The sequence below is a fragment of the Cucurbita maxima genome, unplaced genomic scaffold (assembly GCF_002738345.1).
Source record: "Cucurbita maxima cultivar Rimu unplaced genomic scaffold, Cmax_1.0 Cma_Scf00008, whole genome shotgun sequence".
NCBI lineage: Eukaryota > Viridiplantae > Streptophyta > Magnoliopsida > Cucurbitales > Cucurbitaceae > Cucurbita > Cucurbita maxima.
In genome coordinates, this window is record NW_019272024.1 from 834,163 (window position 1) to 857,030 (window position 22,868).

At 34.5% G+C, this 22,868-nt stretch overlaps 3 protein-coding genes across 6 annotated transcripts; 1 reads left to right on the forward strand and 2 right to left on the reverse strand.

The window, feature by feature from the left end:
* Nucleotides 1-2,872: 2,872 nt before the first annotated feature.
* LOC111483473 (monocopper oxidase-like protein SKS1) lies at nt 2,873-7,204 on the reverse strand. The gene is made up of 9 exons (XM_023129708.1): nt 6,878-7,204; nt 5,994-6,103; nt 5,635-5,905; nt 5,422-5,560; nt 4,484-4,850; nt 4,032-4,397; nt 3,856-3,934; nt 3,346-3,545; nt 2,873-3,253 (listed from the first exon to the last, which is right to left on the reverse strand). The coding sequence occupies exons 1-9, from the start codon at nt 7,022-7,024 to the stop codon at nt 3,151-3,153; spliced, it is 1,782 nt and encodes a 593-aa protein (XP_022985476.1). The 5' UTR covers nt 7,025-7,204; the 3' UTR covers nt 2,873-3,150.
* Nucleotides 7,205-8,933: 1,729 nt separating this feature from the next.
* On the reverse strand, nt 8,934-12,363 carry LOC111483480 (trehalose-phosphate phosphatase A-like). Of its 4 annotated transcripts, none has more exons than XM_023129717.1 (11): nt 12,228-12,363; nt 10,795-11,185; nt 10,573-10,713; nt 10,407-10,478; nt 10,180-10,326; nt 9,992-10,093; nt 9,824-9,901; nt 9,672-9,741; nt 9,516-9,586; nt 9,345-9,437; nt 8,934-9,254 (listed from the first exon to the last, which is right to left on the reverse strand). In XM_023129717.1, the coding sequence occupies exons 2-11, from the start codon at nt 11,086-11,088 to the stop codon at nt 9,201-9,203; spliced, it is 1,122 nt and encodes a 373-aa protein (XP_022985485.1). In that variant the 5' UTR covers nt 11,089-11,185; nt 12,228-12,363; the 3' UTR covers nt 8,934-9,200. The 4 variants fall into 4 exon arrangements, with proteins under 4 accessions (XP_022985485.1, XP_022985486.1, XP_022985488.1 ...); XM_023129718.1 differs by having other exon boundaries at nt 12,033-12,355; XM_023129720.1 differs by lacking the exon at nt 12,228-12,363 and adding an exon at nt 11,892-11,977.
* Nucleotides 12,364-18,074: 5,711 nt separating this feature from the next.
* Nucleotides 18,075-22,785, forward strand: LOC111483469 (conserved oligomeric Golgi complex subunit 7-like). Its single transcript, XM_023129702.1, has 10 exons — nt 18,075-18,511; nt 19,180-19,269; nt 19,378-19,497; nt 19,572-19,673; nt 19,750-20,030; nt 20,308-20,447; nt 20,597-20,795; nt 20,923-21,598; nt 21,748-22,080; nt 22,306-22,785. Exons 1-10 carry the CDS (start codon nt 18,227-18,229, stop codon nt 22,582-22,584), a joined length of 2,505 nt encoding a protein of 834 aa, XP_022985470.1. The 5' UTR covers nt 18,075-18,226; the 3' UTR covers nt 22,585-22,785.
* The last annotated feature ends 83 nt before the right edge of the window (nt 22,786-22,868 follow it).

A 22,868-nucleotide genomic window follows, 5' to 3' on the forward strand; every position in this document is an offset into this window, starting at 1 on the left:
TAAGAAAAAAAAAAAAAAAAAAAAAAACATCACTATGCTACTTTTGTCTCATTTTATAATTCCTTTGGATATTAATGATGATTCGTTTGGATATTCATTAACATCCGGCATGAGGTTTCATATGAGTTGAGTAGGGGAACAAAACATTTTTTATAAGAGTGTAAATACCTCTCGCTAATAGACGCATTTTAAAATCGTGAGGCTGATGGTGATACTCACAAGCTAAAACGAACAATATTTGCTAGTGGTGAGCTTTGAGCGTTACAATATTTAAGGGGTGGATTGCAATATCCTACATCAGTTGGAGAAGAGAACGAAGCATTCCTTATAAGGGTGTGGAAACCCCTCCCTAGTAGACGCATTTTAAAATCGTGACACTAACGTCGATATATAACAAACCAAAACGGACAATATTTACTAGCATTGAGTTTGAGCTGATACAGTGGAACAGGAAGATAAAGATAATCTCCTTGTTTCACAATCAAAATTTATTCAATAATTTTATAAAACTTATAATATTTTTTTATGTAATTTCAATCTAGTTAGAGTGAAAATGATTAAGGTCATGTTCGAGAATCGTTTTAAGTGAATTTAATGTTTGATATTATACCATGGGTTTTTTTTTTATCATACAAAAAAAATTTGATTTTGGATCAATTAAACATGTTCAAAAGTCACCAAAAAAAAAAAAAAAAAAAAAAAAAAAAAAATCTAAAAAAANCTCTGAGCTATACAAATGTGAATGATTATATCTTAAGTATACTAACCAGAAGTGACAAAACAACATCATTTATAATAAACTTAGCATCAAAATAATGCACTTGTAAGATTAGTTGAGGGATACTAAACATCGTAATACTTCAAATCATAACAAAAGAGAAAATGGGAAAATGTTGAAATTACGAACATAGAAATAATGAATAATATATTTTGAAAGTTAGAGCCAATGTGGAATTCAGTAAGTATATATGAAACTAGTAAGTGAGTTAGGTTCTAAAAACAAGACAAAGATGTTATGAAACATTGCCTTCAACCCTAAATCTTTCCAACCCAACTTAAAGGACAGAAAGAAAGAGATCATGTGAGATCCCAGGGAGAGTAACGAATTATTCTTTATAAGAATGTACTAGAAACTTTTCTTAGGAGACGCCGAAACTCTTTAAGGAAAAATTCAAGATTAGTGGTGGAGTTGAGCTATTACAAATGGTATCAAAGTCAGACACCGAACAGTGTGTCAACGAAAACATTGGATTTCCTAAGGAGTGAACCGTGAAACATTGTTTATAAAGGTGTAGAAACTTTTATCTAATAGACACGTTTTAAAATCTTGAGAGAAAAGTTCAAAGACAATATCTGTTAACAATAGTCGGTTGGACCAAAAGAGGAGGCGGAAGAAGAAAAGGGTACCTGTGGTATACACAAAGAAGGCAAGAATAATAAAGCATTGATGGAGGTTTTGCAGTGAAGTGAACAACTTGGGGGTTCCCTTAAGTTGTAAGCAATATTGGTAGGGTGGATATAAACAGTGTTAATGTTATTAAAGAAGCAATGGTGTGCATGGTGAGGCCATTCGATATGTGCATCATATACACCACCAACCACTAAATCATAGAAGAAGCACCGATGCACAAAAAACATATAATCTCACATTGCTTACAAGTGTTCATAATAATACCACCATCAACCCCTTCACAAAAACAACCAACGAAGAAGAGAAGGGCAGGAGAGAGGTTGGCCATGACAGTGAAACCAACGAAGAAGACGAAGCAAAATGAAGAATTTGAAAGGCTTGTAAGGCATAAGAGAAAGGCAGCTTCTTGGGATAACCCTTTGAGCCAATGGATATATGATTGAGGGGACAAACTTTATAGCCATTGTCTTTCTCTTACAAACACATAGAAACACATACAATTATGTCATATCATGATGAGCACAAGGAATCCTAGGCATTTTTAACGCAAGGGTTTGACATTTTTACACACACAACAATTTCCCTTCATCATTTGTGAGCACTTCAAAGAGAACAAACAACAATATTTTGTGTTCAATAATCTTTCTTCTTTATTCTCACTTAATCTCTAATTTAATCATGTTTACTTATTACTTTGTGAAATTGGCTGTCATTTGGAACTTAGTGTATTGAGTTTTTTTTTTTTTTTTGTTGGGGTTTATAATTATGGTAAGAATATATTATGCAATTTACATATAATATTTAATGTACATAGTCATGTTCTAGGTTGCTTCAAGAAATGGTAAAGGCTCTCAAATGAGGACAAACATGTTTATGAAGAGCATCATAATTAACTCTGTAATTATATTATTTTCTGATGCTCTCTAATCTTTCATTTACAACTTGGTCTCCCTCTCCCAACAGAGATCTCGAAAATGAAATTTAAAAGTCGAGCAGAGCGTAAGAACTTAACTTTGTAGCAGTCGCACTCTTATAGTAGCAGAATAGAAATTTTGCGACATTTGTTCCAACTTGACGAACAAGCCAACGGTGTAAAAATCACCATTTTTGAACAATTCAAACTAATAATCAAGTTGAAAGAAATTGCTTTAGAAAATGAGCGAGGAAAATGCATTAAAAACAATGTTATAAGTTAAAAAAGGAAACAACAACCGGCATACTATATAATATATAAATCAATTATTACACTCTAGTGGGCCGAAGATGATCAAACTCTGTGTAGACATTCCACTGTCAGTGGATAAAATCAATCCTTCAATACACAAAACTTGGATAAAGTTGAAAACAGACCAAAAATGAAAAATGAATGGTCCCTTTGAAACAAGTTTTGAACGCTGCAATCATTTCACACACGAGGCAGAATTTTTATCAACATATCAGCTATGCCAAAGATGGTCAGAAGGAATTCTCAAGGGCTATGACTGCAAATTTTTGCTGGCATTACACAACTATTCAAATTACAATTGCTATGTTGGGGAAAGGGCAGAAAAGTATGTCATTTAGAACAATCTCTCTAAGAAAATGACTCATTCACACCTAACTGACTGTATATATGCGCTTACATAAAAATGACAATCCAGAAACGAAACAATGACATCACGCAGGCGATCGATCCCGAAAAGCGACCACTTTGATGAGAAGGAATGAAAACAATGCTCACCAATCACCAAAAGGTGTTTTTAACTGTGAAGGAAAGCCACATTTAGGAGTGCCATAAGAAGAGTGATGAAGAGTTTTGAGTGTCCCTTGAAGATTGAATTGGCATTGCCGTGGTGCTGTTCTCTGGAAACCAAAACAAAAGAAAGATTAGATTAGATGGTGCTATTCTAAAGGACACGGGAACAAGAACAGAATTGCTGTGTTCAGTGACATACTTCTGCAAACTCTGCAATGCACCGCAGTATAGAACGTTCGAAGGAGCTGCCATCTCGGTCTTCCCATTCTCCTCTGGATTGACAATTCTCAAGTATGTTTCTTGACCTAAGTACCATCGATCCAAATTTTCTGCTCTAAGATTCCAAACTCCAACGTTGTCCAGAGAAATAAGAACCGCAGTCCAAGCCCCAGGATAAACCTGAAAACCGAAACAAATTTACTAAATCAATGCCAAATCAGAATCTGAGAGCAAACAATGATGTCAATTGACACCAGTGGTACTACTGCAATACTATCATTTCATCACAGAAAATATGAGAAAATGCAAACTTCATCGTTGGTCAGATAATAGAATGTTGCAGTTGTATTATGTTTTAACCTAATCTCGTATAAAAACTAGAAATCAAAGGTAGAGAATAAAAAACCCAATTTGCTTTGCTTTAATAACAAGCATCACTACACGCGTGTTCCATACAAATACTTACATGACAACTTAGAAAAAAACAAACCTGAGAAGTGGATCGGGTAATGGCATCCCATTTATTGTAGCTACCTCTTAAGTCTTCTGACCAATCACCATAACCCATACTGCAAGAATGATACACATGCAATTAATCAACATTTGAAAGCAAGTGATGCATAGAGTAGAAGGCAAGCAAGTGGAAAAAGGAGGGGAAAACCTCACCCAACCACAAAGAACGAATAGCCATCCAAATGAACACTGTGGATGATAGAATCGTTATTCTGAAATATCACTTCAATAAATCCTTTATATGCTGCATCTATAATAGATATATCTGCCCGAGGTGTTCTGTTCAATGGCCTATCAGGAAAATCAAGCTTGTATGCTCCCTTAACTTTATGCTGGTCAGCAAGCCTGATTGGAGTTTTAGGAGGAATAAAGGAGATGCCATTGAAGGTTGCCCGAGTTGTTTTGTTGATCGTCACCAATGGTTCACTCTTCAACAAATACGTTTGAGTCACATTTATTTGACCGTAGTGAAAAGATCCCTGTGGATTAGGACGGGCGCCACTAGCAGATACATTTTGCCTGACAACCATCATAAGAAATCACCAGTTCATTATCGCTGGATATCAAGAATATATATGAAGAAAGATAATGGTATAAGAACGAACCTCACACTCCTTGCCTGGTTCATTGACCTCTCCTTGTCGTAAAAATCGTTGGGAGGATCTGGGAGTGGACCAGTTGCTGGTCCTTTGGAATTGGAGTACTGTAAGATGGCAACACCTGTTACTTTTTGCCAAAGTGATTCGTTTACGAACCTAGCACTTGCGACAACGTAGTAATCTGTACTGGCATTCTGGTCCATGGTAACCAAAAAAGAGTAGGACTGCCCAACATGAATATCGAAGTCCGTGTAATTTTGCATCACCGTATAATGTCCCTCTGTTTCTGCAAGAAGCATATTATGACTCTGGATTCTAAAATTCAAACTGGTAGAAATCCCAACATTGTGCACACGAAGTCGATATGTTTTGCCTGAAAGAATACCATGAACTTCAGTCAACGAGTCCTAACCATTCAGAAAGAGTGAAAATTTGCAGCATAGACTGTCCTTTAGCATCATCCATCCTGGGATTTTAACACCGCAAATCAAAAAGTGTTACCCATTTTGCCTACATTAAAATCCCAAGCCCGTCATGGAATATCCCAAGCCCACTGCTAGCAGATATTGTCCGCTTTGACCCGTTGCATATCGCCATCAGCCTCATAGTTTTATTATGAGGGAGAGATTTTCACACCCCTATAAGGAATGTTTTGTTCTACTCTCCAACCAACGTGTGATCTCAACGTCATCAATAAATTGATTGATTATCCTGATCCTCAAAATTGGTTTCAGGTGAGCGTAGTCTTACATTGTGACAATGTTTTCTATGACATCATTTACCACCATGATGTGTCATAGTCTTTTAAAGAACAATCGAAGGTTACATAAGAAAACACAATACTTCTTGGAAATATTCCATTGTAATTGGCTTGAAGATATAATAAATGAAAAGAAAGTGATCTTAACGAATAGCACAGTAACATTCATGGAAGAGAACCCTACCAGGATGAACCCGAATGGTTTCGTATTGGATACCGGCCGGTACAAGAGTTGCATTGTACTGGTAAGGCCCCTTGCCATTGATGAGAACTCCATCCGGAATACCAAGTTCCTTTCCAGCACTAAGATCTGCTCTGAGTGCCTGAATTCAAAAGGTCAATATGAGTTAACCGGTTTAATAGAATCAACGAACACCACAACAATGCAGAAACTAACCGCGTGATCTCGTGTAAACCAATCACCAATCATAATGAAAATATCTCCTTCAGGTTGTGCAAAAGGAATTGGGATAATGTCCCGATTATTAATAACAAATGGACCAAACCCACCAGAAGCTTTCTGAAAATTGATTGATGGGAAGTAAAAGAAACTCCCAATCTGATCCTTCACTTGAAACTGGTAGGTCCAATTCCACTTCGGAGGAATTGGACAGTTGGTGCCAAGAACACCATCGTGCCACGAATTCCGCCGCATCTGAATCCCAGACCTGCCATTATACACCCACTCTCTGCTTACAACAACTCAAAGAAAATGAACATAAAAAGCATTGAGAATTTGTTTTCAAGTAGACAAACCAAGTCATTAGAAGATTTTCGTCCAGATCATTCCATACATTTACAGCAACATTGTAATTAGTGGTGACATTGATTGGAGGACCAGGAAAGTTTCCATTCACAGCTATAACCTGCAACGAAAAACGACGCCTAAAAAACTTGAACGAATTTCTGCTGTAATCTTCCTGATTTTTTTTTTTTTTAATTCATAATCAAATGAGAGACTGATGTTAAGGTCTTGAAACCTATTTCGATTCAGTTTATGTTTTATAAAAAAATTAATTCATTTACTTATTATTTATCAAATTTCAGAAACAAAATTAAATTTGTTTTTGATATATAAAAAAAATAAAAAAAAATAAAAACTACTTTCTAGAGTCAATAAAACTTTCTCGAGAATCAAAAAGCCAAAATGAGTAACTAAAGTTGCCTAGTCTGAGGGCATAATGAGTAATGAAAGAAATTAAAAAAAAAAAACCCTAAATTACTGGGCTGTGATTTGCTTTAAATTCGTTCAATATCTCGAACCCCGCGACCCGGTAAATAAAAATTTAAAATTCAAAAAATTCAACAGAAATTAAATATATTGCTACAAAAATAAAAAAATTTCACCGGAATTCATTTTTTCCGGGTGAGATAAGATTCAATACTCGAAAATAAAACAAAGTAAAAACCATCAGCGCATAGTGATCAAGAAAATAGAGAACGAATGGAAAGAACTTCAAGCTCTAATTCACTCCGCAGAATCAGATTCCAGAAAATGATTAGAACAACTCCTCAATACAGAGGCATGCAGCGAAATAGGAAGACAGAGTAACATAAACTCAAGAACCAAACACAAGAAGAAACAGAGAGGATGAATATGGAAAGTTGTAAAAGAAGAGAGAGAGAGAGAGAGAGAGAACCTTCTGAGGAACGCCCAAGGGAGAGGCAGTGATGTAAGAGACGCGAAATTCATAAGAGGCGTAGGGATCGGCGGCGGAGCAGAAAGACGGAAGGAAAATGATCGGAAGGAGATAAAACAGTGAAAGAACAGGGCGAAACAGAGGCATTGCGGCTGAAATTTGGAGATTAGGAGTGAGAATGGAATAATGGAAGAGTTTAGAGAGATTATGAGAGAAGATTTTTACATAATCAGAGAAGAACGAGGGAAAGCTGTTCTTCGTCTTTCGCCTCTTTTCTGCACAAAAATATATGGAATCAAAATGCAACCGTTACGCGGTCAATCACCCTGACCGGAAGCCGCTGCCCTAAATCACTTCATTACTTCATTTTTTAAGGAAGGTGACCAGCCACTGTCTTAGCCGGTTTCTTCTTATTTTTACAATTTCATTTTATAATTAATTTTCTGAAACCATGGATTCCTCTACTCTGAATAAAACAAAATAGAAAACCGACTAATATGCATTTTTTTTTTCTTACATTATTTTTATATTTGGAATATACAACCGAGAGTAACAACAAACCTCATTAAAAGTATTCATTATTAATATTTGGTGGCTTTTTCATATTTGTTATTTTACAAAAACATAAAATGACTCAAAATAATTTATAATATACTTTATTTCTTTTTCATTTTTGAATTCGTCATGGATTTGTCACTCATTTGGTGCACCAGGGGATGGGTTTAGATTCTTCGTACCTTCCCTTTCCTCTAGCATTTATGTTGCATTCATCACCATTATGACCCTACCCTTGTTTTAGCCGAGCTTAAACTCCTCACCATTGAAGTTGGCAAAGAAGTGATTTTTGCCCAAAGTTTTAATTATTAAAATTCAAGGGATTTGAGACGAGGAAATAAACGGTAGAAGAAAAAGGTGGGAGGATAATTTTAATTTTAACATTAATTTGAATTAAGTACAGAAGTTGCTTGGTTGTCGGTTAAAAAGGGCGGGGGAAACCGGGAATTGGCGGTGGGGGAGGGGGCTGGAGAAAGTGGGGCCCAGAAACGAGGAATTGGGCATCCGGAAACGCCCCAAATTTCGGCGTCTCCTTCTCCATAATGAAAATGAGTTTCGGATTTGACGGAACCGTGTTCACGCTCTCCAACCCTCCGCACGCTACACCCCACACCCCTTTTTTTTTTATTATTATTTAAAAAAATTAAATTATTTAAGTTTTTAAGTATCAGAATTAAATAGATATGATTATAAGTTATATTTTTAAAAAATAAATAAAAAATGGTTTACCTAACTTCTTTGGTTTGTAATGAGGAATTTGAAATAAAATTTCATCCCATAAAGAAATGTATCCAATTAATGGCAATACATTTACAGTGCATTCAACACAAATTCTATAAATTGTTTTGTAAATTTTTGAAAATTATCTTTAAAATATAAAAGTAATTATAGTAGGTAAGGGCTAAAAAGAATTAAAAGAGAGATTTATAAAGTTAGTATTAATGGGTTTAATTTGATTTCTAAGTTGACTTTACCCATTCACCAAACCCAAAAAAAAAAAAATAATAATAAAAACATGTAACTTGTAAATAACCCTTCTTCTTTGCTTGGTGCTGAGATTTCCCTGTTTGACTTAAAAAAATCTCTTGTTTGATATTTCGATTCTTGTCTTCCGATCATTATATTAAAAATAATTTTTCTTTTTGAGATATTTATGTATATTATTTTAGCTTGTCTTTCTATTTACATATATCCAATAATAAATGAGTGCGATTTCCATCTATTTGTGGAATATCTCGTTATTTAATATGTTTGGATGTTTGGTTATATAAATTTATATTCACTTTTGACCTTAATTCAACTTTCTTTTAATATTTGTATTTTTTGATCTCTCATTTGTTTATAGGAGAACACGAGATGGCACTTTCTCGTACCCATACAAGAAATGAATCAAATGAATTTAATAGATTCATGAATGAAAACGTGGGTATAATATTATTAAAAGCATAGAAGTGATTCATAGCAGAAACGGAAAGAAAGAAAAGGGTATGAATGAATGAACGAACGAATCAACAACGTTTTTGCATTGCAGAATTGAATAAATGGAAGGAAGAAGCCATTTGTTTCCTTCATTCCTCTCTCTGTGTTATATAGTTTTATTATTAAGAATGGAACATTTCGTCTACAAAACTCTAAAAAGGAATTGTAAATCTGCTCCAAAAACAATAACAATAATAATAATAATAATAGTAACAATAACCTCTTCCTTTCTATACTCTTTTGATTATATGGATCAATCAATTAATGTTATATTGATTACTTGCTTTGTTCATAGAGCACTTGACTTCCTCCATGTCACCAGTGACTTCAGAAACTCCATCACCTGCCGTCAATCGTTTCCATATCAGATCTCCACTCACTTTAAAAGAGTTTGTGCCTAAAATGGTTTTGCTTTAATGGAAGAGTTTGGTACCTCAGATGGGTCTCTCAAAGAGTATGCTGCACTGCTTTCCTTCGCCACCGATGACACTAATATCCCATATCCGCAATTCCTTTCTTTCAAAGCCTGTAATTCCAACTTCCCTTTAGAACACCTTCTCAGAGCAGAGCAGAGCAGAGCAGACATTATAAACACTAAACTTACCCTGAATGCATCTTCATCCGTGCGGTCATCTCCCACGTAAATTGGGAGCACTTCATCACAATTGTTAAGTCCTGTCAAAGTACACTTTCAGATTTTCAAGCATACAGATTCATACATACTAATTAACTCATGTATTATGAGAGTTAATGTTCTTACCGAGAGATTCCAGCAAGAATGTAACAGCTTTGCCTTTGTCCCAGCTAATCACAGGTCGTACTTCCAAAACCTATGTAACAAAAATACAATAAAATTTAAGTAATCTTTGCAAAAACAAGCATCTAATGACAATTTGATTGATATCAAAGCACCTTACGACCATGACTAACGCGCAGTCGGGGATAATCTTCCAAAAGGTCATAAACACAATTCGCAAGAGCATTCCAGTTCTGGGAAGATCAAACAGTTCAATATTCATGTTCCTTATTGATTCACAACCTTCTACAAAGTGATTTTCTGAGAGAGGTGGTAGGTGGTACCTTATCATCCACATTTCTGTAATGAACAGACACGCAGAACTTGTTGTTTTCAACTTTTGCTCCAGCAATTCCCCTAGTGATTTCAATCAGGGATTTGTAAACCTGTCCAAACAACACAAATTTGTTCATTCAAATGCTAAACTAAAGGAGAAATATGTTACCAATGCAAACATCAGTAGAGTACACACCTCGTCTATCAAAGGTAAGAATTCACTAGCAGGCTGAAACATAACTTCCTTGCCCTGATTGTTAGTCGAGTGTCTATCAGAGACCATAATATCCATTCCATGGCTCCCAGCATAGTACAGTTCTCTTAGTCCTATAAATTCGTAAACCTGAAAAACAAAAAACAAGGATACTCAGAAACTAGCTGAATTCACTACAAAATATTCACATAACATACGAAACATCGTACCTTGTCACGACTTCTTCCACTAATTATAGCAGTTGGGAAATATTTTGCAGCCTCTTTTACCGCTGCACGCATCTATGACATTTGCAAAGGGGTTGGGTTGGGTTGGGTTAGTCATACTTAACAACAGAGGTGGAGTTATTCCAAACAAGAAACCACAGATTCTTACAGCATCAGACATGAAAGCGCAGTCAGGGTTATCTACGATCGGCGAAAGAGTCCCATCATAGTCCAGAAACAATACTATTCTCTTGCCTTTGGCATGAGTTACAATCTGTTCGAATGAGCCAAGTGCTGATGGATACTTAACCTGAAAATAAACACCTCATTCAGGATCCTCAATAAAATGCCTCCTACATCAGAATGCAAACTGTAATAAAAGAAAAGGTACCATCCAATTGCGGTAAAGAAAATCGGGATCAAATGATGGAAGCTCATTGACAACGTCCTTGGAGATTCTATTAGGAGGAGGAGATGAAGATTTCATAGCATCTAGCCAGCAGCTTGCTCGAACATCATCAAGAACACCAGTTTTTTTCCTTGGGATTAGAAGCAAATTCGGAGAGAAACCAACTCCTGGAGCAGCTGCATATGGCAACATATTTGAATGTACGCCCAGCCTAGACTTGCTGATAGGCGCAGGGTCGGTGAGGATGGGAGAGTTGTGGTTTGATTTAAGATCCATTTGATCCAGTTTTGGAGATTGATTCAAGTGTATGGAAACTTTTGTAATGTTTTCTTGTCACTACCACTTAGCACACAGTTCATCAAGCACAAAACATCTGAAAAATCATCATAAAAAGAAGAAGTTTCAGAGCAGGCACTGGTTGATGAGCTTAAAAAGAGTATACAAAAAGAAATGAAGATTATGGGGCTACATAGAAGCAAGCAAAGAAATAAACAAATGGACAAAGAAATGAAGATTCAGTTTCCCGAAGGCCATAGACGCAGTAAAACACTAAACACAAGACCTTGGTTCAGGCAATTAATGCATATACATGGCTTTTACAGTTGTGGCTACAATAATCAGTTCATAATCTATGAACCCAATTGAAAGAGGGTGAAGAATCGAGGTCGATTATTATATCAAATATCAAGTTTGGCGACAATGAAGTAATAAATGTCCCATCAATTTAATAACAAGAAACTCAAACGCAAACAAGGCGGAAACAGTGTCCATCAAATCTGATTTAAAGAAAGAACCAATCAATAATTTTCAGGGAAATTTCGTAGAGAATCGAAATTGCATAAACCCCAAACAGAAAAGCCTGTTTGAATTCCATAAACAAAGTCAAACCAGAATTCATTCCCACACCTAAAAGCCTATCATCCATTCAAACACGTAAAACAGACGTATCAATTGATTAAAACCCCAGAAAATCCGCAAACATTTAAAAACCAAACGTACGGTTAATAACAAATATTGCGTCATCAAGTGAAAACCCCGATGAACCGAAGCAATTTAAGAAACGAATACAAGGAAGTAACCTGCGGAAGAGAGCTCTAATGGGAAAAATTGTAACGAAACCGAAATGCAAGCAGGTCCCGGTAAAATGCAGATTCAAAACCAATAAACAACAAAAGAGAATTCATCAAAAGAGGAAAGAAAAGTAGTCGAGCAATTTTCACCTTCAAAAGGCCACAAAAAAATCGATTAGAAGGGGGAAAGAGTTCTTAGGCACCAGATAAACGTGAAAACGTGAAAAGCCCAACAAAAGCTCTGGGTTTAGGCGGCAGATATTACGCCGGCGGGCATCAGAAACAGAAAGCGACTAGAAAAGGGGAAGAAGGTCAAAGAATGGAAACAGAAAGAGAGGGAAGAACCTGTGAGAGATAAAGAAAGGTCGCGAAATGCAGTTAACAAGAACCCGAATCGCGAAGAACAAGAACGAAATTGAAGCGAAAACAGAGAGGAAAAATCTTGATGCGGAAGAAGCGAGGAGAAGAAATTCAATTGGCTTTGGTTATTTATAGAGAACCCCCTGTTTTCGATGGTCTATGCGTGGTTGTTGAATCCGGGAACACTCCTCTCACCCCCCCCCCCCCCCCCCCCCCCCCCCCCCCCCCCCCCCCCCCCCCCCCCCCCCCCCCCCCCCCCCCCCCCCCCCCCCCCCCCCCCCCCCCCCCNCTGAATCCATCTTTACGCGCGAAGGTGGCGCGTGTTAACCACGCATACTTCTCTAGGATAGCAGGTATCTAACACTAGGATCAAATATTTATTTATTTATTTTTTTGTTAATCTTGAAATGTTAAGTATTAATGGCGGAAATATATTTAATATTCAGCTGCATTTAAAATTAGTTAATTATTTAATTATTCATGCCTGCGTCGAAGCCAGTGAATTTGGTTGTTTTTACGTCTTAATTCCGTTCTTCTAAATAAAATAAAATAACGGAAAAAACTAGAAACTGGCGAAGTTTTTATTTAATGAATAATAATAATAAGGGAGGAAAAAATGTCAAAAGTCACCTCGCCGTAAGACACAACAATACGTGGCTTACAGCTATTGCGCATAAAGCGCGTGACGACACGTGTGGTCGTGTCGAAGATGACGGGGCCACGTTGTCGTTTTGTGGGGCCCTCCACGTCATTGTTGGACGTGTGCGAACGTGTCGTCGCTTTCAGTTACAAGTGGCAGGTCGTCGGTGACCGCCACTGTTCTCCACGTGGCTACGTGGGATTCGTCTAATCCAGTTGTAGGTGACATCATGTTATGACGTGGCCAATGCTGGGACCACGTGCCATTTTATTTTTTTAGTCGCCTTCACGTTTTTTGTATTTTGTTTTTTATTGGTCACAATGTTAGATTAGGTACACACTTTGTCCTAAGAACAATGATTTCATTATTTCTACTAATAACTAAATAGATTTTTAAATATTATTTTAAAGTATTAAGTCATTTTATCAATTTTTTTTTTTAATTTCAACGATAATAGCGTGGAGATCAAGTGATTGACTCTTAACGTGACACTTTATTTCTTATTCACCAAGTTACGTTTATATTAACATTAATTGTTTCGACTCGGTCAATATTGTTAATGTATTTTTATGGGAACGTGAAAAAAAAATAACGTAATCCATTTACTTTAAGTAAAAAAGATGTTGGCATTTATAAAAAGATGTTGGCATGATATAGGTTTGATTTAAATTCAAACTAAAAAGTAAGCAGGGGAATTAAATACCATTAGAATAAGTCTTTGTAGAATAATAACTTTTCCTTAGTCAAAAATAGAGTTCTAAAAGGAAATACCTTGGAAACTTACAACTCCAGCTGTTTTTCAAATATCCAAAAATATATATATATATATTTTTTTTTTGCAATAATTACATTATGAGTATTTGGAATTAAATATGGAAATAATAAGAAGGTAATTAAGTAAATAAAATTTAAAAAAGTAGAGTAATTGAATTAATTGTGATTAAATAAAATAAAAAGTGAGATTTAGTGGGTCCCATTGAACTTTGGTTTTGGTTCCAATTATAGAGCGACAATGGTATGAAATTTACTTAGTCAAGGATGCCGAGAATACATTTTATTATAATATTAATATTAATTTGTTAAGGAAGAATCATAGAAACTCCCTTTGCCTTTTGCCTTTCTATGTGGGCCCTCTCATTTATATATATATATTTCTTCGTGTAATCTCTTGGAACCTTAATTAATTCTTAAATAATTATCGAATTCAGTTTACTACACGTAATTTAAATGTCATGTTTTTAACGAATAAATTTGAAAAGATAGGTAAATTTATACTTAAATATAGGTTCGATTTTCATGATTTCATAATTGATACCGATCTAATTTGTGAATTAATAGCCGAAATTATTTTCTAAGGTATAAGTTTTTGATATTTGAGACATTATTTGAATTGTTTGAATTGTTTTAAGTTATTTGATTGGCTATTAACACGCAATGTCTCAGATTCAAATGTGGGATTTATTATTGTCAAAAAATAAATTTAGTAAAAATTATGTTTTTTTTTTTCTTTTCTTTTGTTACCCAACAAACCATATTCAAATTTATTTCATTTATTTAATTATAATTATGGATAAAATATTATTTTGTAAAAAGAGATCATCTAAATAATATATACATCTACGTCATTAAAATTTTTAATCATTATAATCTACAAATTAATTACGTGTAAAGTTTACTTTAAAATGTATTTTTTAAAAGCTAAAGCAATGTATCTTTGAAATGTTCGTGTTATGGTGCATTTTCTTTGTCTCTATTTCTCACTTTTTTTTTCTTTGCTAAGAAAAGAATATAACGAAAAAGCTGGAAGTTTACTCTTTCTAGAAGTTTGAAATGGATTTTGTTTAATTTTTATTTTTATTTTGTTATGAAAATTATTGGGTTGATTCTTCGTTAGTTTCCAAATTACAGTGAAAAAATTGAATTACGATAATTATTATCTTTATATTGAGATATATTTAAATTGATTTTAACATAAAATAAATTTATTTAAAATAAAAATAGGGGAATCCAGAGTCCTAACACTTTAATCGTCAAATATGAATATGGAGTAAATGTTCGAGAAGAAATAATCGAATATTTATATATTATATATATATATTTTAATTTTTTATAGATTTGAAAACCATGGGAGCTAAAAGTCCCCCACAGATTTGGGGAAGTTTATTGATGATTCATGAATGGCCTAAAGAGTGGACCAATGGGTTTCCTTTAGTCACATTCAATAATTCAGAAATTTCTCTTTAATTGGTCACCTTACAAATCATTAATAAATATTTCCCTTACAGTTTCCAATTATAATTTACTTTAAAATTAAAAAAAAAAAAAAAACCATTAAAATAATAAATATAAAAAAAAGGGGGGAAATTGACCGCTTGACATTCATCCTTTCGGGCATAAATGACAAAGGAAATGTTGCATTTTCTTTGCCCATGGCTGACATCTTGACAGGTCAGACACGAACAAATTTATATTTTTTTAATTTAAATATTTGTTAAATGACTAATCAAAAAGTTGGGTTAACATAATAAGCACTTTAATTTTCTAAATTTTAATTATTTATTTAGTTTCAGTTTAATGATTGATAATTATTTTATTTACCGACCTATCGTGTTGAATACTAGTAGTGAATATAAACTATTAATGTTTAATATAAAGTATAATTGTCTATTTAAACATACCTCCAACATTAGATTGTGATGTTCGTACCCATGATTATAATGGAGCAAAATAAGTGATAGTCAGCTCAAATGTATCTATATCCTTAAATCGTGATGTTTATATATGATTTAGATCGATTATTTGTATTTTTTTTTTTTAATGGATGAATTTTTAGAAAATAATATAAGAAAAATAGGAATGCAAAACTCCACCCATAATGAGGATATAGAAATTTATTTTTATATTTCATTTATTTCAAATCCATTATTTATTCAACACTTGCTGACGTGTCAGAGCAAATAATTGAGCTCTTAATTTTTGGTTAAAAGGAAACGTATGAAAATTGAATTTAGTTAATAACGTTTGAATTTTGGGGTCGAATTTAATTTCGATTCTATATACTCCCACCAATAAAACTTCATTCAATCCTTATTTCTTTTTTACACTAGTCCTCTAGTCTATTTTGGTGCATTGACACAAATAATAATTTTAAAATATTATCTATTAAATATATCTCAATTTTTTAAATTAGCGTTTTTTTTTTTTAAGATCGAAGGTTTAATTATAACATTGTTATTAAAGAAAAATCTCGAAGAAAAAAGATGCTAAATACATTTTTATAAATGCTTTATCAATTTTATAAGTAACAACTGAAAAATGGCTTTTGGAGGCATGAAAAGACCAATAATAAGACCAATACATTGTTGTTTTTTGTCCCTATAAAAATATATTATACAATCGAACGATATATATGTTGATGTTGATTGATATATACAAAAATGGTATTAAGATTTCAAAAACATTATATTTGATGGAAAATGACGAATAAATATATAAGTTTCCAAATGAGTAATTGATATACTAAATTTTTTTAATTTAAGAGGCATATTATAAAAACAATTATAGTATTTTATAAATGTATAAAATTTTAATTGAATAAATGAAAATATTAATTATAAATCTAAAAATTATTTAAAAAAAAATTGAGAAATTAGTGTGAATAAAGTAAATAATAGAAGAATTAGGAGAGAAATATGTTATATGGACAATTTTGTCCTTTTGGGTTTTTGTTTAAATCCCTAATTTTAGCCATAAATAGAGAGATTAATATTATAATATTTATTTAGTTAAAAATTAGAAGCTACAAATGGAATAATTGTCCAAAAATTAAAATAAGATAAAACCTTATAACCCTTCATCTTTAAGAAATGTAATTAGGGCAACCAACCACATTCCACCTAATTTACCTAATTTTTTGATTTTATTTTAATTCGGTCCTTTATATAGATTTAAATTGATATTGGTGGATTACATTTTTAGTAATAATAAAAAACAATTTGCAAAATTAATTAACTAAATTTTGTTTGGTATATTGAGTTCATAATATAAGAATATGTGGGTTTAAAAATTAGGTAGGAGAACTCCAATTATATATTTTAATAATTATATAAAGAGGATAGTTAGGCATGTTCTCAATATGCCGCGTGGCCGAAAGCAGCCTAATTTTCCACTTCATTAAATTAAATAATTTAAAGAATTTATATAAAATAATAGAATTTAATAAATGCACGTTAAAAAGTACATATAGTTATTAATTTTTTAATTGAAAAAAAAAAATGGAGAGTGAAGTTGGATTATAAGTCAAACGAGTTGGGTTGGTTGGGAAGGTCGGTTTTACTTTTACCTGTGCTTAGAAACTTCCATTTTTTTTAAATTAAAATGTTTATGTTTAATTTCAAAACTTTAGTATATATTATGAAAATAATTTGTTCAGGTTTGAATTAATTTTTTTGGTGTGCTCACTCGATTGACGTTTTTTAGTCAAGTTAGCTAGACCAATTCGATATTATAGTACAACCCAATCCTACACTGCCATGTTTTTTGAATTAATTGTAATATTAATAAGAAGCGTTCTAAGTTGTAAATGTTTGATATTTGAGATATTATTATTTTTTAAAATAATTTTAAACTATTAGTCCCGTTAAAAGTTTTAGAATGAAAAATGAAAAATCAAAATAATGATGAAATTACAAAATTGTCCTCAAGTTTAAAACTTTTTTCCTGTTCTATTTTATGGTAATTTAATATTTTAGCTAAACAAGTTGCAATTAAAATCACTTAAAAATAGGTAATCAAACACACGTGTCTTTAAATTGGAATTATTTTTTATATATATTAAAAAAAGAGGTTTAAGTTAGTGGGTAGGCCAAAATTCACTCTTAATGAAATTTTCAAACGTGATTTTAACAAATAATAATAAAAGCAACGTGGTGAAATGGAATTAAAAATAAAAAATAATTATTTTTAAGTTATAACTTATTGAACGAGCCCGACAGAAGTATTTGAGTTTGGGCCACATATGTATAATTCGAAGGCCCAAATTTTACCCAAAAAGGCCCAAATTTTTCGTATACGGCCCAACGAGGATTTGAAGGAATTTTTGGCTAACTCAAAATGAAAATTTGTAGTTTTTTTTTTTTTTTTTTTTTAAAAATTTTAATATTGAACATTTTATTGATTATTTGAGTCATACTCTTGCTCTCACGTTGGTGTGCAAGGGAAGAGGAGTTGGCTCAATATTGAAGGTTGGTTTTAGGAGGTGTCTGTGATTTTGGGCTCCTTCTTCCGATCCCGAATCAGCTGCCAATTCCATGAATCTTTGAATCGGGAAGACGTCAGAGTAGCCATGAATCTGGATTTAGGTCCGTTTTCCAGTGAGAGTTTCGACCCGAAGAAATGGATCAACTCGGCTTGCCAGACTCGCCATCCACACGAGTCTTTGGACAAACACCTCGTCGATTTGGAGATGAAACTTCAAATGGTGTCTGAGGAGATCGCTGCCTCACTCGAGGAGCTCAGTGCCAGTGCTCTTCTTCGCGTTCCTCGTGCTACTCGTGATGTTATCCGCTTGCGTGACGACGCTGTTTCTATCCGATCTGCTGTCTCTGGGATCCTCCAGAAGCTTAAGAAGGTGACACCAAATCGTATCCCATCCAATTCAGTTGCCTTTCTCTTTTTCAATTCTTATATGGATTTTCGAGGAAGTTTGGTTTGATTATTTATGCTAGATTTGAGGCTGCTCTGTTCCGTAGTTTCTTCAGCATTTTGTGATTCTGTGTTTATCTTTAGTATATTCACTACGTTGCACCAAAAAAACGAAGAGGAAAATTAAAGGAGGAAAGGACTTGTGGTAGAAACTCAATGCGTAAACCATGGAGGTTATGGAAAGTTTCAACTCCAGTCATTTTGTATTACTGGTAATTTTATGCTTATAGTCTTGGGATTTGATCTTCTAGTTGGTCAAGTGGTTGTCTGCGTGGTTGTGAATTTGGGTTGTGCATCATTTTGATCTGAATATAATGCGCAAACAATCATAGTATCAACATTTTGTCGAACAGAGAATGTTAATATGAATAAATTTGAAACGGAACCTGTTTAGATAGATTTTTTTGATGCCAAGTTCGTCCACTGGTGAAGGAATGCTCATGATTTTGTTTTTGTTTCTATGAGGAAACTTGGAGAAGGATTTTCCCCCATTTTTTTTATTCTTCTTTATTTGTTTATGTATTTTTGGGTGGTTACAGTTACTACTTGAAAAAAAAAAAAAAATCTCTGTTTCAAGTAATATATCTTCTGCAGGCAGAGGGATCCTCCGCAGAATCTATTGCTGCCCTTGCAAGAGTTGATACTGTTAAGCAGAGGATGGAAGCTGCATTTGAGACATTACAGGTAGAAACTGTTAGATAAAGTATGCAAGTTCTCATTTAAGTGTTTACACAAACCAACGTTTGGATAACATATGCACGTGTTTGTATTTTTTTTAATTGCGTTCACTAGGATGCTGCTGGGTTGGCTCAATTAAGTTCAACGGTGGAAGATGTCTTTGCCAGTGGTGATCTTCCTCGAGCTGCTGACACCTTGGCCAACATGAGACATTGCTTGTCTGCTGTTGGGGAGGTAAAATTCTCCATGGTGCTTTTTCATTCACATGTTTGCTAACTAGAAGATAAATTAACTTGATGTTCTATTAGGTTGCTGAGTTTGCTAATGTGAGGAAGCAGCTTGAGGTCTTAGAGGACAGGCTTGATTCTATGGTTCAACCTCGTTTAACAGATGCACTAACAAATAGAAAGGTACATATCTTTTGCAAAGGCTTGTATTTGAATATATGATTTTTTATGATTTACAAGCATTCCATATACGGTACAGGTCGATGTTGCTCAAGATTTGAGGGGAATTCTGCTTCGAATTGAAAGATTCAAATCTCTAGAGCAGAACTATACGAAAGTTCACTTGAAGCCTATCAAGCAACTTTGGGAAGATTTTGACTCAAAGCAACGAGCACATAAACTTGCTAATGAAAAGAGTGAATTTGAAAGACCGACAACTAATAATGATTTGCAATCAAGTTTTCCATCAGTTTCATTCACCAGTTGGTTGCCAAGTTTCTATGATGAATTGCTACTTTATCTTGAACAGGAATGGAAATGGTAGTGTTTATGTTCTAATGCTTTTATGTCCTGTTTATTCCAAAGAATGCGTGGTCGATAACTTATGTGTTTTGTTATGATATTAGTTTTGTATTTTGACTTCTGTTAAATTTAACTTCATCATATTGGACATCAAATTTGAATAAGTGATGAAATTAATACCTTTATTTATTATTATTTTTTTCTTTTGTGGGATTTGCCACTAACTTTTCAGCATTCGTGTGGTCAGGCGTCTTTTTATTTGTAATTTGTTAAAACGTGAACTTGTCATCTGCAGGTGTATGATTGCATTTCCCGATGATTACAAAGCTCTTGTCCCAAAGCTTTTGATTGAGATAATGGCAGTTGTGGGGTCAAGTTTTATTTCCCGCATCAATCTTGCAACTGCAGATATTGTTTCTGGAACATTGGGGAAAGGTTGAAGTGAACATCTCAACTCAATTTTATACTTTCAACCCTTAAGTACTTCATCATATTGTTTATGATAAGTATAGGCGTAGGTTAATCTATGCACTGTATATTTTAGTTTTATGGTTTTCCCCAAGCATATCCGTTTGGTGTTTCAGGAATATTAGATGTTTTATCTGGAGATATGCCAAAGGGTGTCAAGATTCAAACAAAGCATCTCCATGCACTTATTGATCTACATAATATGACCGGAACCTTTGCTAGGAACATTCAACATCTGTTCTCAGAATCAGATCTGAACATTTTAACCAACACACTGAAGGCTGTATATTTCCCTTTCGAAGCGTTTAAACAAAGGTAGTAAATCATAGATGGTGACAATCTTGTTGTTTTAGAAATGTATCCACTTTTTTTTCTTCTGTATTCAATGGGAGTATTATGTTCTTGCAATGCGTCCAACAATTTATATTCTCCTTGTTCTTAGGTACGGACAAATGGAGCGTGCTATCCTTTCATCTGAAATTGCAGAGGTAGATCTTAGAGGAGCTGTCACTCGAGGTGTGGGAGCCCAAGGGATTGAACTTAGTGAAACAGTACGCAGAATGGAGGAGTCTATCCCACAAGTTATTTTGTTTCTTGAAGAAGCTGTTGAGAGGTGCATTAGCTTTACGGGTGGTTCTGAAGCTGATGAAATACTTTTGGCACTTGATGATGTGATGTTACAGTATATTTCTTCACTCCAGGAAACTCTAAAATCCCTGAGAGTTGTCTGTGGAATAGATCAGGGTAGTGATAGTGTTGGGTTAAAGAAGGAAACCGCCCTGGAAAAGAAGGATGGAACACGCAAAGTTGACTTGATGTCAAATGAGGAAGAGTGGTCTATCGTCCAGGGGACCCTACAGATACTTACTGTGGCTGATTGTTTGACTAGCAGGTCTTCTGTATTTGAAGCTTCTTTGAGAGCTACTCTTGCAAGACTGAGCACAACCTTATCTGTTTCGGTCTTTGGTTCGAGTTTGGACCAAAATCAGTCTCACATAGTCAGTGACCACAGCAATAGGGAAGTGACTATGGTTGGCAGGGCTGTCTTGGACATGGCAGTTGTTCGGCTTGTTGAGTTTCCCGAGAAGGCAAAAAAGCTCTTCAACCTCTTAGATCAGGTTAATGAATTTTTGTACCTCTCTTTCTACTCGTTACTTTTATCTATGTGAGATGCCTTGTTCCCTGCTTTCCCTGGTAGACTCGTAGAATTTTGGGTTCTTTCTCTCTCTGTTTTAGCATCTGAGTAGTTTCTTTTATTGTCATGCAGTCAAAAGATCCACGTTTCCATGCTCTTCCACTCGCATCTCAGAGAGTTGCAGCATTTGCGGACAAGGTTAATGAACTTGTATATGATGTTCTCATATCCAAAGTTCGACAACGCCTAAGCGATGTATCTCGTCTGGCAATATGGACTTCCGTTGAGGAACCTAGTGCCTTTCCGCTTCCAATCTTCAGTTCCTACCCCCAGTCTTACGTTACCAGTGTTGGTGAATATCTTCTCACTTTACCCCAACAGCTGGAGCCACTTGCTGAGGGTATCTCTAATAGCAATGCCAACAATGACGAGGCTCAATTTTTCGCTGCAGAATGGATGTGCAAGGTACCAAAGTCACATTCATACATTGAAGAAATTAAAGAAACAACCCAGTTATCTTTTTTATAAATTCTGGTCTAACTTATTTGTCCCCGTTATGTATACTCGATGCCTTGATCCCAAATCTTGGCATTAGTTACCAAAAAATAGAGTATCAATGTATCATCATCCTCTGTGTTTGTTACTTTGTAATGAAACACTTAATGTGAATCTCTGTTCTGTTTTCTGAAGGTTGCTGAGGGTACTGCTGCGCTTTACACAGAGCAACTGCGCGGCATACAATATGTTACCGATCGTGGGGCGCAACAGTTGTCTGTCGACGTTGAGTATCTGACTAACGTGCTCTCCGCCCTTTCAATGCAGATTCCTCCTGCACTCGCCACATTCCTAACTTGCTTTTCAACTCCAAGAGACCAGCTGAAAGATCTTCTCAAATCTGATTCTGGAAAGGAGCTTGATCTTCCAACAGCAAACCTTGTATGTAAGATGCGGCGTGTCAACTTAGATTAGCACTTTTTTGACTGAAATATCTTTCGCCTTACGATCATTAACATTGATTATTTTTAATAGGTAATACAGTTAGCTTGATTAGACACCATATTCGTTTTTCTTAGATTAGGTAATTTGTTGGGGTGCTTCCTAACAAGTTGATATCTTCATTTGAACCGGTTTTCAGAAGCTCTCAAAATAGCCCATACACACACCATGAGATTTCTTCGTTGCTCTGCTTTCTACGTGTCTATATTATATTAGACATTAAAGTATATAAATTACTCTCTAATGGAATAGATTTC